At 42.6% G+C, this 16,258-nt stretch overlaps 1 protein-coding gene across 2 annotated transcripts in view; it reads right to left on the reverse strand.

Annotated features, from left to right (window-relative positions):
- The window catches only part of GNG2 (G protein subunit gamma 2), a 229,559-nt gene that overhangs the window by 19,897 nt on the left and 193,404 nt on the right, over positions 1-16,258 (reverse strand). For both annotated transcript variants that reach the window (XM_085626956.1, XM_085626957.1), the window contains one exon: positions 10,940-11,055. In XM_085626956.1, the coding sequence (XP_085483082.1) occupies positions 10,940-11,026 (87 nt within the window). In that variant the 5' untranslated portion in view covers positions 11,027-11,055. The remainder of the gene's footprint in view (positions 1-10,939; positions 11,056-16,258) is intronic.

Consider the following 16,258-nt stretch of genomic DNA (forward strand, 5'->3'; position numbering starts at 1 on the left):
GGATCTTGATGTTGGAGATCTAATACAATTTGATGTTGAAGAAATTGAAGTAAAGGATGACAAATATCCAAACTGAGTGAAAGAAGGATTCACTTGGATCAAGTGAACGAAGAGATCATTTGGATAAACTGAAAGCTGAAGAATTGCTGAAGAATTGAAAAAGTTCGAACAGTAGTGGAGTAGTACAGGCTAAACTAAACTAAAATGGCTAACATAGAAGATAATAGAAATAGATGTGCCTTCTTTAAGAGGTGGTGTAGAATGTGCTGCTGTTGTACTGGATTATTAATGCTTCTATGGGGTGTTTTAGTTTTATTAGTTACTTTTAGAGTAGAGTTTGGAATGAATATAGAAAATGTGACAAACGTAGAGAAGAATTCACAAAAAGTAGTTCCAATTAGAAGTAGTAGTTACATACATAAAGATAGGTCAATTAATAATTTTTCTAGTAATGTTTTTTCTAAACTGTTATATGAATATGTGAAGACAATGGAAGTAAGGGATTGCTACGTCTGTATGCAATTACCTGCATCCGTCTCAGAGGGTGTTACTTATCACCATTTACCAGCTACATATGGTATTTCTTGTAGTATTTTGAGTAGTGTTTTTTATTTGTTAGGGAAAGTAGATTATAAGATGTCTAACAGAGATAGTATTTTTGGGCACTTGCCAATGAACAAAGAGCTGAATCCAGCTAAAGAAGCTAACACTTTTGGTGAGATTTTTATTGAAGAAAAAGGATTAACATTAGATTACATTTTTAAGAATAATTTAACTTGCAGTTTGAAAGAAGAGGAGAGAGCTTTCCTGGATATGGTAGAAGAAAGGAGAGTGAACATGCATGAGAAAGGGGGAAAATATGAAGTGAGTGAGACAATTTGGGACATTGAGATGGGAAAAGAGTTGAGAAATGGGGCTAGTCCGACTTTAGCTCTAGATGCGCCGCAGAAGGGTAAACTTTGCATTACCAGAAGGAAATCCCAATATGATACATATTTTGTGGGAACTAGTGAGTGCCATGATACATACTTCATTGCGACAGGTTGGGGTTTCAGAGGTGGAGAAGATACGATTTTTCCAGGAGTGTACTATGTTTGTGGGAACAAGGCTTATTACAAGTTGCCTGACCATTGGTATGGCACGTGTTATGTGGGCCTGGTTTTCCCTAAGATTTTTCATACAGATAAAATAAAAGATGTAGAAGATATTAACTTATTAACGCGTTTTAAGAGAGAAACTTGGCCTGAAATTGTGGGTGATATTTTTGGGGTTTTGATTCCAGCAGTGGGAATTTCTTTAAATGCTTATGGAATTCGGAAACTGTCCACAGTGGTTGATCGCTTATCGACAAATACCGCAGGAGGGTTTCTTTTGGTGAATACGGAATTAAGTGCCGTACGTGCCATGTCTATGCAAAATCGACTTGCCCTTGATATTCTATTGGCCAAGGAGGGTGGAGTTTGTGGAATATTGAAAGTTCAACATTGTTGCACTTACATTCCTGACGAAAGTAAAGACCTGAAGGTCTATATCAAAAATATTACTGATTTACATGAAAAATTAGTACCACTTGAAGCTGGGAGTTTGTGGACTAAAATAGCTAATAAAATGATAACTGTTAAGGATTTTATTGCAAAAATAGGTAGTACTATTATAGGTAGAATATTGTTTCCTTTGTCTTGTATAATTGTGGCTTTATTAATAATAAGATTGGTGTGTGTGTGTTGTAAAAACAGGGGAGGGAAAAAGAAATTGAATAAGGAAAAGAAAAACAAAAGATTGAAAAGAGAACCTCAAGAAATTGAACTAGAAGAATTGAGGGAGAGTGTTTATTTAGAGACAAAGAGAGATGATGAAAGAGTGACTGGTGTTTAATGTTGTGTAAGGGGAAAAGACATTTCTGATTTCTCCTAAAATGGGACTAAATTTTCACTAATTTTTTTTTGGGTTTATTTGGTGATAAAATCACCAAAGGGGGGATTGCTGGAGCAGAGTTTTCATTTAGAAAATTCAGGGGCTTTTGAGGCTCTGGTATGTCTATGCGTTTTATTAAATATTAATAAATAACGAATTAATTATTTGTCTTGTGTAAGTGTGTATTCATTAATCAATTCGTTTGTTTTAACATAAGAGAAAGCTACACAAGGGTTAGCATGTGTGTGCTGTTTTTGTTTCCTAAAAAATAACGTGCAAGTTTTCATGTTTAAACGTTGCTGTGTGCTGTTTATTTTAAGCACAAAACGCTGTCTGAATTAATGCTTTTTTATGTCGCAAAAGCTAGATAAATGCATACACATAAGGGTATTAGTGGGGTTAACACTGTTTAATCATTATGCTGTAGTAACGTTGTTTTTATTTCTTTTAATTGAGATGGTCTATTGTGGCCTATGGAGGCCTAATCCATGATGGCTAATTTTGAAGCCTGGCCTCGAGTGAATATGTGAAAGACGTGTCGTGGGCGACCCCTGCTGGAAATGGTCTTGAGGGTGACTGACCATGGTCCTTCTATGAAACTTTCCATGAGGACAGCAGCAGTTTTGGGTGTTCTCCAAGAAAAGTGAAAGTGTCCTTGGCAATCTCGAAAGACAAAGGAGCATCTGGGGGGGGGAAACTCTGAACTGTGGCTCGATGGCCGAGGAGACATGTTTATTTTCTTGGTTCCTGTTCCGTAGTTTTCGCTATGTGTATTTTTCCTGAGCGGAGGTTCACAAATGTTGCAATGTTGCATCCTTTCCTTCTCGCTCTGCTCAGTGATTAAGCGTATTCTTGCGAACTTGATGAGTCTTTCCATTGTATTTTTCACTATAAAAACTGTTAGTTTAGGGAGGGATCTCCCCACTCTTTTGGCCACTCTTTTGCCACCCTTTTGCCGCTTGCCATTTTACCTTTGCTGCGTGAAGCTGCGTTGCTGAAGATCGTGCTGAGGACTTCGTCTTGAGAGACTTTACCGAGAGATTTGTCCTGACCCGTTCTGACACTTAGTTAGAATAGGTAACTATGAGAAATGATTTATTCTGATTGATTTTACTTTGACTAATTTTAGATAAAGCAATATAATTTTAAACATGGTGTTGAATTTTCTTTCTTGTCAATTATTGGGTTTATATTTTTGATCATTATTGTATATGTTGTGTAGATTATAGACAGTCACTAAACCAGATCTGATCGACCTGATATTGATGCAGGGTGTTTAGGTTTTTCCTTCCACAGGTTTATTGCTGGTAGAGTATTTGAGCGTATGTTAGTGAAATGGGCCCTAGCGTATGATGAATGTATGTGCGTGCAACTGTGTGATTACTCTATCCGTGGTAGTGGGCATATTTTAGATACCCTGATCTCTATCAGAGGCATTCCTGAAGTGGGCACATATGTAGTCAAGGGACAGCGACCAATGCAGTCCACAAAACCCTCATTCCCAGAAGGTGCATTACTGTGCGAACTAAAAGTGGATGGATTGGTTGAAAAGGATGGAGCAGCTGCTGAAATGCTTGCACCCTATGGTGGCTAGGGAAGACTTTGCCCACTACACGGTTGAGGACTGACCCTAAGAAGGGTTGAATTTGAAGCGGCTTCAAGTGTGACTTTAATGGTATTCACAATGAACCTCAAGCTGCAGGGAGATTGCGGCCTAGGTGTAGGTTAGGCATTCCTGTCTACTTGAGCTCTTGATCAGACAATCATTGAGGGGGAAGAAGACGTGAGTTCTGCTCCTGCTAAAGTGAGCGGCTACCACCACTAAATGCTTGGTAAAGACCCTTGAGGACATGATGCCACCAAACGGTAGTACCTTCAACTGGTAGTGTTGACCACTTACAATAAAGCAGGGATACTACCGATGAGCTGTATGTATTGGGATGTGAAAGTAGGTGTCCTTCAGGTCTATTGTGACCATGAAGTCGCCTTGCTACAATAGGGGATGATATCTTGTAAGGTGACCATTTGGAAATGTTCTGACAGGATGCATCTGTTGAGATTACTGAGGTCGAGGATTTGTTTGAGGGATTCATCCTTCTTGGTAATTAGGACATATAGGTAGTACATGCCTTTGTCCTGATGTTGATGGGGTGCTGGCTCTATGAGTCCTTTGAGTAGGAGCACCTGAACCTCCTCTTGTACCAACATGAGATGTTGTGGGAAGTGGGTGTGGGTGTGAGGTGAGATGTTTTGTGGGGTTAAAATTAGCTCAAGGCTGTAGCCATGCTAAATAATGACTAGGACCATCAGTCTGTGGTGCTCTCCTCCCAGTGGGGAAAAAAAACCTTTAATCTCCCCCGACAGGTGGTGTGTGATCGGGGGAGCATAGCAAGTCAGATCTTAGCGGTAGATGCTCCTTACTGTGGGTGCTTCTGCCCATGGAGCCATTCCCTCTAAAGGAGCCCCGTGTGGAAAACCTGCCACCTTGTGGGTGATAACCCTGTTGCTCCAGCTGGAAGGATTAGATTTGGTCTCAGAAAGTGGCTTTGGAGCAACCTCGGCTGCTTCCTACGAAAGGATCCCCTACTCGACGAAACCTGAACAAACCCCATGGCCTTTTGTGTATTTCTTGATCTTTTTAAGCAGTGTCAACCTGTGGTCTGAACAGGTGTTCTGCATCAAAAGGCAGGTTGATGAGGGCCTGTTGCACCTCCGGCTTGAAGCCAGGTACAGGGAGCCCATGAGTGACATCAAAGGATGACTGAGGTGTTGATCCCCCTTGGCTGCAGTATCTGCTGCATTCAGTGCACACCTGATGGTTGCACTGGAAATAGCCTTTCCTTCATCCACTAGCTTCCAATATTATTCAGGGAGATGCTGATGGATCTCCTCCATCTCCTCTCAATGGTTTCTATCATTGTGAGAAAAGAGGTCTAGAGAAGTGGCAATGCGCCAATGTGAGTGGCTGCACCCACTGCCACCCTTTTTCCCACAGCATCAATCTGTTTGCTCACCTTGTCAAGAGTTGGAGCACCTCCATTGGCCTGGGCGCTGTCCTCTTCCTAGCAGAAATAAACACTAAGGAATCTGTGGGGACAAGACCCCAGATAGAGAGCACCAGCTTATATTTCTTTTCAATGCAGGGTGTTACCACACAACCTTTCCCTGGCTCCTTGTAGATCTCAGGGATGGACTTAATCATCTCCTTGAGCGTCTAGAGGTACTGGACAGAGTGCTCAGTATTTGAGAGTGTTTCTAGTATGAAGTAATCCTCCATAGGGGTGGCGTACACCTTTACCTTATAGTAGATGGCCACGCTTTAAATAAGGCTGAGGGATGCCATGGTGTCTTCGGGTGGGGAGGCCCTGACTGGGACATATTCTAGGTCTGGATTTGTCTGAGTATCTATATCATAATCCTCCCACGTATACCTTGAGGTAAGTGGTAAGACTGCAGCAAAGTCCTCGACTGAAATTACGGACTAGGTCTGCTAGTATTGCAGTATAACTCCAGAAACCCTTGAGGAGGTGAGGGAAGTGGAGGTGATAATGGGGGTGGTTTAGGAAGTTGTTGTGGAGGTGTTAGAGGAGGTGGCGGAGGTGGACGAGTAGGAAGAGAGGAGCCGGAGCAGATGCTTTACCCTTAGGCCTCTTGGCAGGCAGGAGTGTCAGATAGCAGGGTCTCCTCTAAGATAAGCCTGCCTTTCTTTGGCAGAGTTTTCTCCAAGGCGCAAATCTTGCCTGTATGAGGGTGGATAATAATCTTCCTCTGCCATTTGTTGAGCTCCTGCTGTAGCACTTGGCATTGGGAGCGGGTCTCGGATACAAAGTTGGTCTTGTCGTCGTAGGTGGCTGCTTCGGCATCAATGGCACTTTTGGCCTCAATGAGGAAGATGGCTCGGAGCATTCAGAGCAAGGAGGGGACATCGGACTCGAGGGCGGCTGAGGATTAGGGCCCATCGAAGAGGCTTTTCTTGGCTCTGAGGCCTTGCTCCATTCTCCACCAGCACTCGAGGGCAGTGTTGCACAGGAAGATGGTGCCTGCTTCGCCACTGAGCTCAATGCCCTACCCACAGAGGGGCAGAGCTCCACTCTGGCATGTTGATGAGTTTTAGTTTATGAGTTTTTGGTTATGTTTATGAGTGTCAGAACCCAATTCAGAGCACTATGGGACAAGCAGGAGCTACTGGGCCCAACCGTGTGAGGTGAGGCCATTTGCTCCTGACGTCCCAGGGCCCGACCTACTATGGATCCTGGTCAACTGTGCCATGTACACCTTCAGCCTTTGACACTCAGTGGTAGTGTGGGTCGAGCAGTCCAAGGCATCTCAGGACAGGGGGTAGATGAGAGGTAGACACAGGTTTAGGCATCACAGTAACAATTCTTGCCATATTGCCATTATCCATTCAAATACAGTTCCAATTACATGGGAGTAAATGTGCAGATGACACTTAATACCTTTTGCAAAGGAACTCAAACCATTTGCTTCCTACTCTGTTGAAGGCCAGCCATGCCCCAGGCTATAAAAACATTTATAACAAGTACCCTACGCCCATCCACCTATGCACAAACAATTTGTGTATTCATGCACCCAGTCATCCAAACATTGACTCATTCTCACAGTTACTCTTTTACCTTCTACAAAACCACACAAACTTATGAATCATGGAAGATGTTTTTTCACTTATAAAATACAGAATCCAGTTGGTTATGGCCATATTTAGTTTACTAATAGTATACACCAGGAACCCTAATGTTGTATACAAAAGGTTTTTCAGTGAATTCCTCCAGTTATCTATTTGTATGCTTTCATTGAATACATGGCCAACTGTATATGTAGGATGCAAAGGGCGAATAGGCCACACAGCCTACAGCCATATCCAGTTTGTAATATCCCCAAAAATGGTTTTGGCCATGCCCTGCATATGTTCATACAGAAACGGAAGGCATGTAAGATATGACCGATGGACAAACCTTATGTGTAGTGGACACATGATACAGCTTTAGGATATGAGCCCTATTTACAGGTCATACAGAACTGTGTGTGCGGAGGGTCAGAGGAAACACAGCAGTTAGCTGAAGTCTACCTTATATACATGGGAATTGATATAAGAATGCTTTCTGTCAGCACAGCACATACGGCATGGCAAGTCGTGGGCCATCTATGTATCTTCTAAGGTCTGTCATATTAGATGTCCTCAGTGATGACGATGGTGATGGCATTTATGCTATTATCAATTTCAATCAAGAACTATAATATGTAATGTCAGATAAGAAGTCATAAGTAGTATATTGTGGGTATTTTAGTTGTTTAAACGTTATTAACACATTTTGAATCATTTTAATCTTTGGCCGATATTAAAATACCAAACATACTGCATACGGAATGAGACAATAAGTCTACTTGGAATGTTTTTTGTATTTTACCTCCATCTTGTTAATACTATACTACTATATTATACTACTATACTATTAGCATCTATAGAGTGATTGCGACCCGTAGGCATCAAAGAGCTGGATTGTGTGACAATGGATATTCAGCATCCTCCATCGGGGGTTAATTTTCGAAGAGCCATGTTTTAAGAAGTTTACAGATAGTTAGTTCATTGTCCACCGTGCAGAGGATCTGGGGAAGGGAGTTCCAGAGTTTGACCACATTGAAATCAAAGGAATGTCCTCCACTTCATGCCCATCTGATGGAAGGCATGCAAACCATACATGCATTAGAAGATCTGAGGGCTATGGAGAGTGATGAGCTGCCGGGCGATGGGAGGACCCAGGGTTCGGAGGGCTCTAAGTGTGCTGCACAGAGCCTCGAATTTGACTCTCTGGGTCATCGGGAGCCAGTGGTGATTGGCCATGGCTTGTTGGACTGAGCTGGGTCTGGGGAGGTTGAGCACGATATGGGCCGCCGTGTGCTGCATAACTTGCAGTTTGTTGGTCACTGCTTTAGGTGCACCCAAGTAGTGGGAATTTCTGTAGTCCAGGCGGGAGAGAATCAAGGCCTGGACCACCAGCCTCATGAATAGAGGAGGGAACAGGGGCAAGATTTTGCACACAATTCTAAGGATTCCATAGCAGCAGACTGGGAGTTTGGTTGCCTGGGTTTTTATGGGTAGAGATTTGTCCAGTCAGAACCCCAAACTTTTAATAACCGTTTTCGGGGCAGGGAGCAGACCTAAGACCTCAGACCAGCCCAGGCACAGATAGGATCATGAGTTCGATCTTGTTTCTGTTGAGCTTGAGGCATGAATTGTCCATCCAGCGATCTACCATCTGTAGGCATTGTCCCAGAGTGGGGGCTGCGGATCCTGGTCTGAAGAAAGTGAGAAGACCAGTGGAGTGTCATCCGCATAGGATACTGTGGAGATCAATCAATCAATCAATCAGGGAATTGTAAGTGTGCTACTCACCCGCGAGGGTCTCGGGGCGCTGAAGGGGGGGGGGGGGGATCCGCAGATTTGTTTAGCTGAAGAGCCAGGTCTTGAAGGCCTTCCTGAAGGCGTTCAAGGAGGGGGCTCGTCTGATGTCTGCCATTAGCTCATTCCAGGTCTTGGCTGCAATGGCTCCCTAATGGTGTTACAATGTCAGTGAGGACCTGCATATCAAGGTTAAACAGCATGGGGCTTAAAGAAGAGCCTTGCAGGACTCCACAGTTTAGGGGTATAACATTTGAAGTGCTGCACCTGTCAAATACCTGGAAGGCAAAAAGAACAATTGATGGACAGAATGCAGAACAATGTCACACATTAACCCCAGTACAGAGATCTGGGCCTAAATCCATCGTTTTTTTGCACCCTATGCCATTCTAGTTTGAACCCGGCCATATGCAAATCAGTCTTGACCCTGGGCCCAATGGGAACAGTCCAGCCCAAACTGCCAGGCCAGGTCCTCCCTGGACTGGAAACAAGTATCCTAGGAACGGTTTCCTGGAAGGACCTGCCCTTCAGGATGGACCTGAGCCAATCCAAGGCCTTTCCTGAGACGCCAGTCAAGTTAATCCTTTTTATTAGGATTTCGCAGCTATCAGTGTTGAACGCCGCGGCACTTAGGTCAAGGAGTATAATAGCAACCATGCCTCCTAAGTCCATCCTTCTTTTAGAATCGTCAACTACTGCTAAAATAGTGGTTTCGATGCTATGTTTAGGCCGCAATCCAGTCTGAGTGATGTGAAAAACACTGCTGGTTTTTTCAAACATCTTTTTAGTTGATTCACCCCGCGATGTGTTATTTGATTTAAAATGTACTATTTAGTTGGTAATTCCGCAGTATTATCAATTCTACAATTTTATCTTTCTTTAGTTAATTCACTGGCTACATTTTATGTTCTGTACTAGATTTTATAGTGAACCTCTTTCTCTTCTGGGAAAAGAAACCTCAGCCTAGCCCTGCTACCACGCACTAAGCAGCCTGACAAATTTAAAGATGAGCCTGTCCTGTCTTCTTGGGGTCTTACCCGATTTAGGCCGTTGCTCTGATTTAATAAGACTTCCACTTTCTCTCCTGCCAGCACCAATTGGCACTGCGCTTTTAAAATAGAAAAAAAGAACAAGCCATACACCTCACCAATCATACTCGTGGGTGGTTGGCAACATCTCAGTTTGTTAGGCAGGAGACAACATGCCTCTCCTCTTTACCAGAGAGTTTTCAAATACTTCGAAATACATAAATCATTTCCTACCTTTAGTCACATACCTCAAAAAATGGGTGGACCAATGGAAATAAGTCAATATTTTATTTGACAAAATGCACAATGGCAGTATTTTTGAAACTATAAACAATGTCACAATTAAAGGTGCGGTAAGGAGAAAAAGACACCTTTCTCTATACTAATGATATTCACTTATGATGTCACACGTGAAGTCGTGAGAAATGCTCCCTGTAAAGGAGAAAGCAAATCAAATTCCTTTGGTGACATGGTCTGTCAGATTTCCTTTCGTAATTGGTTGCTATTGGACTAAAATTTAGTAACACAAATGCCACCATACAGTTCTGCATGCAGCTCTGATATAGGTCTAGTTTAGGGTTTATATAATTTTTGGGCTTTCAAAGTGTACATCCAAGACGTGGGCCTGAACGCCTGTGCAGTCTTGCAGTAGGTGGGTAAGTGTTTAAATTGTTTATTAATAGAAGTTTTTATGTTGCGCACCTTTCACCATCTCTTATGGTTTCTATAATCTGGACGTAGCCCAACAGTAATCTTAAATGGCAATAAAAGTGAGGTGCTTGAAACTGGATCCAACTACAACCATTCCACAACTGATCTCTTGTGCATCTGTCCCTTAGACTAGACTTTGACTCAACTCTACATTCTCAGTCTCCACTTTTTAGGAAGGCTGATTGTGATCGAAATTTTGCTTTGTCCAACTAGGAATAATTCCTGGCATCAAATACCCTACTTTCACCTCATCGGCTGTACCTTATTTGGATAGGTTAGACTTTTGTAACATCCTATGTGCCCCAATGTTGCTACTTGTCCACCCTACATTGTCTGTTATGGCACTTTCTGCTACATCCAACGTTAATGTTAGTACACGTAGGTGCACCGTGCTTCTATCAAGATGATTTCGCCCTACACGCCTCACCCAACACGGGCCGCCAAGGTCAAACTTTAAACAACACCCTTCCAACCATGCGCACTGTAAAGGGCACCTAGGAACATGACACAACTCCAAGCATTTCACCACCTCTTCAGTGGTAGGAATTTCTATATCAATAATACAGCGGACTACACCATAAACACTTTGGGCTTTACAATAGGTATGGAAAGCACTATATAAATACTGATACAAAATACTCATTTGTTGGCTATACTGTTAGATTATGTACATTGCTTATTATTGTCTGTGCTGGGAACACAAACAGGTTTTTTTCCAAAACAGTTATCGGTTCATTAAACATGGTGTGAACTGCATGTGCAGGTTCAGGTCTCACTATGGCAGTTTTCATCGTTTCATATTTAGTTTTAAAATGTTCTCTGATCTTGGTTGAAGGACAAGTATACACATGGTGTAGAGTGGGTGTACCTTTATTCTGTCGATGTTGGCCTCCATTTTCAGCTGCTCCACCAGTTTCCTGGCTTGTGCTATGCTTGCTGTGTTATTGCTGGCCATCTGAGGGCTGGTGATATTTTCTTGATGAACTATAAGATAAAAATACAATTCCAACAGTTGACACGTGTTTTGTTAAATGTCTTTGTGCTGTAGGTTGACATTTTCTTACTTGCTGTGGACATGCAAGAAACCATTTACTTACCTGTAGTAATGGTTCTGCACTTTGACACTCTTGCAGATTCACAATCTGTGCATTTTGTAGCCACTTTGTGGTTGGGTCAGGAACTATTTCTATTTTAACAACATTTTCGCCTGTGCATCAACCTAGGGTGAGTCAGAACGAGTCACTATGACGTTGACCACAAGACCAAAATATCCCAATACATGACCTCAATTTGTTTTGGTTTTTGTTACAACACTAACTCTCCTCCTTCAACAAGGAGGTGGGAGGGTCAGATGTGAATCTAGAAAACATTCAAGCTCCAAAACAATTGTTATATGTTGGTAACTGGTTTCCTTCGCAGCCTGCATATTTTCTAGATTCACATGCTATGCATTGAATACTTAGCAGTATTTCCCCCCTCGTGTAAGATGGTTGATGGAGGAGTACCATCAAAATGTTGGCATAGGCATTAGGGGGCCTGTACTGTCTGGGCCACTAAGTACTCCCTTTGTGTTTGTATTTATACACAATACTATTTTGTGAAAGTATGAGTGGATGACCATGCTGCTGCCATACATATGCCATTTAGAGATACATTAGCCAAGAAGGCCAGAGTTGCTCCTTTCATCCTGTAGAATGCACTTTTGACTTAACTTCTATGGTCATATTTGCCAATTTGTACCATGTCTGAATGATTTGCACTATTCATATGGCAATAGTTCCCTCAGATGCTGCTGCCACTCCAAACACATGGGGGGCATATGAAACAAAGAATTGAATGCTTTTGCTGATGTCTTTTGTCTCCTGCATGTAAAACATGATGGACCAACTCACATCTGGCATTTTGAGTGACCTTTTAGCTGTATTCGTTGTTTTTGCAAACTTTGGACGGGCCTTTCTATATTCTCAAGGACAGAGCCTGCAGTGGTCTAAATAATTTAATGGCTATGAAAAATTCTGTTTTAAGTTAAGATGTTTAAGGGAAGCCTTATGCATTGATTCAAAAGTGCATTCAGTAGTCCTGGTTGTGGATTTGCTTGTAGAGGGGATTTTTTGTTTGTTAACTCCATCGAGGAAATGTTTGATTACTGGTATTGAGCAAATCTGGGTATGCCGATTTCCCTTGGCGTAAGCTGCAATAAGTGTGAGAGGCGTAACGGATTTTACATTAGCAAACATTTGAGATATCTGACTAGAGTTCGGTCTTAAATGACAGAATTTAAACAGCTTAGGGGCATATTTGAAATTCTGTCATAAACTTAGAAGGGATAATAACTCCACGCTAATGGCAGTGGTCTGGGAGGATATATGTGATAGCAAACATAAGCAGGCCCATGAATATTTCAAATTGGCTATAGACCCGTTTAAGGCTGAACAATTATGGGCTTTACCCCTCTCACAAGTGGCATTTAACAAAGTTATAAATGGGTGCAGTAAAAAAATGTCTTCACTATTGGATAGAGCAGTATTGGCAAAGAGATCCCATGCGTGGACAGTGATTGCTTCCTATGGCATGCTCAAACCCCAGAGTTATTTAGGGGATCTGTATAGCCAAAGGGCTAAGCTGAAGTTTATGAGACTCCGATTTGGCAATAGCCAATTTCTTGGAGACACCCCAGCTTGGAAAAAGCTGAGTAGTGAAAGGACATGCCGTCTCTGTAATTACAAGAGAGAAGACATCTGCAATATCATTTGTAGCTTCCCAGCTTTAATAGTTGAACGTAGGAGACTGCTGAGGCAGGACTTTAATAGTCAACTGAAATGAACATGTTGACAAGCAGTCATAGCCTGCTTGCAGGGAGAATGTTTACAATTCACTGGCAGATTTTGGAAGTTCATAGAAATAGTAGAGAGGAAACAGATTAACGGTGGTTAATGAAGAGATTTTAGCATTTATTAATTGATGAAAAGTTTTTAATTATGTGGTTTTGAAATAAGGGTATAGGATTGGTTACATATGAAATGTAGGAAAATTGTATAAAGGTGCTTTATTGTAAGTTTTTATTAACTGAACAATTAAAAAAAAATCACTTTCACTCTGACTAATACAATTTACCAACTTAAATGATCTTGAAAGTTGTTTCAAGAACACCAACAAAGGTATTTTATCTCTTTTAGTGTACAATACTTTCTTGAGAGGGATCTCATGCCTCTTAATAATGTCCATACACTTCTTTGGAAGATTACGGCGATTGAATCATAATATTTCCACGGCCATGCTACAAACTATAGTTTTTCTGGATCTGTATGGATTTTGTTTTCCTTTGGATTTGTCAGTGCACTCTTTTGAGTAGCTACTTTGAGAACAACAATATTGCATTGTGCCATTTGAAAACCATAACTAATGTAGCCATCTCTGTACTACTAGTAAGAGAAACAAGCTGGATAATTTGTATGTCTCTGTTACCATTTGGTTAAGAGGATTCAAAGTTAAAGGATGTGCAAATGGTTTGCACAGCTTATCAAAGCACATTCCCCTGTGACACGGAATGGAAGTGCCTGGTTGCAATGATTTGACATTTTTTATTTTATCTTTTTGCTAAATCTATGTTTTGTTTCCCCCTGTCTTGAATATGTTATATACTACAGATTGTTTCAGCTCTCCTTTGTGGCAGGTGCCTATCTGCATAAGTAGTCAACTTCAATTTTATCTACATTCAGTATGTGATTTGCCACAAAGGAAATACTTCTGATGTTGTCCAACCTCCAAATGTCCTGTAAACTTCAATAGGAGATATGATATTGTAGCCCCTGTTTCTTGAGATAAATTATCACATTTGTGTTGTCAGTCAGTACTTGCACTTTCTTGTTATTTTTAGTTTTCTTTCTTTTTTTCAAACATATTTTTTATTAGCATTTGAGTTAGCAATCGACTCATGTGTCAGCTCATGATATTAAATGCAATAAAGTTTAAATCGTTGATCAACAGCGCACTATCCCAATGTGGCCAGTTTACAATTTGCAGTGATTTTCACACTGCAATCCTTAACAATCTAGCTGATATTACAACCCCAGGAGTTGAATTATGTGGGTGTTCCTGTGTTGGTGCAATGATCTAGTGTATGCCGTCTGTTATGAGAAAAGGAGCTGCTAGAAAAAATGATCAAGATTGTGCAACTCAAAGAAAAAAAAGGAACGGTGAACTAGGTAACTGTGCAGGGTGGTACGTCAGAGCTGGATTACGTCAGGAGTATAGAAAGGGGGAAGGCTTGGGGGTGGCCTGGACGGTAGGGGAACGTTTTGTCCCTCGTGGGTATACAGTGGCCCACCAACCGGCATTCTGCGTCCGGAAGTTCTTTGTTCAACGCAGCCTCCCATATGCCATGCAATTTTTGGAGATGGGTACGGGACATCTCCGACAGCGAGGTGTAAAACCATTTTACTTTGTGCCGCGCCCTACCCAGGGTGAGCATGGACTGTAATACCACGTTTGTCTCAGGCTCCTCCCACCCTTTACCCCACAACACCTTGAATATACGTGTCAAGGCTTCGTATTGCAGGAACTGTCCTGAATAAAGTTTACTAGGTCTTCTAGGGGGGGCAGAATGGATTCTTGATAACAGTCCCCCACCGTCTCTAGTTCAATCTCAGTTCAAGGCAACAATTTTTCGGGGGTAAATATCTTCCTGGGTTTGCCGTGTGGCAAACCAATTAAGGGTAGGGCCGGGGCATATAGGGGAATCTCCTTCCGTTTAGCCATGCAACGTTTCCAGCAGTACAAAGCCGTCGTCTGTAACAGGAATTGGTGAGGGAAAGCATTTTGGCCAACAATGGGGTTGTGCGGTGTCCAGAATCCGTCAAACTCATACCTTCAGTGTCCCTAGTCAAATTTAATTTTACTTTCGCTAATGAGCTTAGCGCAGTTAGCATACCTTTTAAAAATAACTTAGTAGGCAAGGTTCAGCACACTCTTGTGGATTATATTTTTGTTTTTAAAAATTTGAGCAATAAGGTCGTCAGCTTTATAACTCACTTTACTCACAAAGTGATCATCTACCCCAAAGCACAGCCGAACGCTAGGATGGGAGAATATCTCAAGCATTAGGGTTCCTATTGCGTTTATGTCAGTTCCTCCAAGGAATGGCCTCTGTATTAAGTGGAATAAAATTAATTTCTATCCAGGTTAATAAAGGAAAGACTACATTAATTTAACACATATTTAGATGAAGAAGCCCATGCTGATTCTATAAAACTGGATTTTGTAACAATCTTTGACGCATGCAGCAAAGGACTGGCTAAGTCGGCTCCTTAGGGGTTGAAAGTTGACCCACAATGGTTCAATTCTTGTACTGCTGTGCATAGGGAAATTATTCAGGCCCCTAAAGCAGTCCACAAATGTATCTCTTGAGTTACGGAAAGCCGGGGGCCTATAAAAAGAATATCTCTGATAAAAAAGTGGAGTTGAGGTCCAAGGAATGGGAGATCCTAGAGAAAGCAAGTTTGAAGGACTCGAGATTTTGATCAACCCTTTTTAAACTCCAGGCGGGGGATGCTGCTAGTTACTGGACGCTGCTTGCCCTGATTGCAGTTACCTGTTCTTACTGCCCTTCTTCTGGCTCCTACGTCTCTCCCCCGCCGTCGCCTGTCACCGCGACCGCTGTGAGGGGAGAGCGTCCGGCGGGACTTCACTACCCAGGTCCCCTTGCAACCTTTTGTGAACCGGAAGGAAACCCCACGGACCTTGCGCGCCCGGAGGCGCTAATTAATCGATCCAGCCCCCGGCAGAGCGGGGGATGCTGCTAGTTACTGGACGCTGCTTGCCCTGATTGCAGTTACCTGTTCTTACTGCCCTTCTTCTGGCTCCTACGTCTCTCCCCCGCCGTCGCCTGTCACCGCGACCGCTGTGAGGGGAGAGCGTCCGGCGGGACTTCACTACCCAGGTCCCCTTGCAACCTTTTGTGAACCGGAAGGAAACCCCACGGACCTTGCGCGCCCGGAGGCGCTAATTAATCGATCCAGCCCCTGGCAGAGCGGGGGATGCTGCTAGTTACTGGACGCTGCTTGCCCTGATTGCAGTTACCTGTTCTTACTGCCCTTCTTCTGGCTCCTACGTCTCTCCCCCGCCGTCGCCTGTCACCGCGACCGCTGTGAGGGGAGAGCGTCCGGCGGGACTTCACTACCCAGGTCCC

The sequence above is a fragment of the Triturus cristatus genome, chromosome 9 (genome assembly GCF_964204655.1).
Source record: "Triturus cristatus chromosome 9, aTriCri1.1, whole genome shotgun sequence".
NCBI classification, from domain to species: Eukaryota; Metazoa; Chordata; class Amphibia; order Caudata; family Salamandridae; genus Triturus; species Triturus cristatus.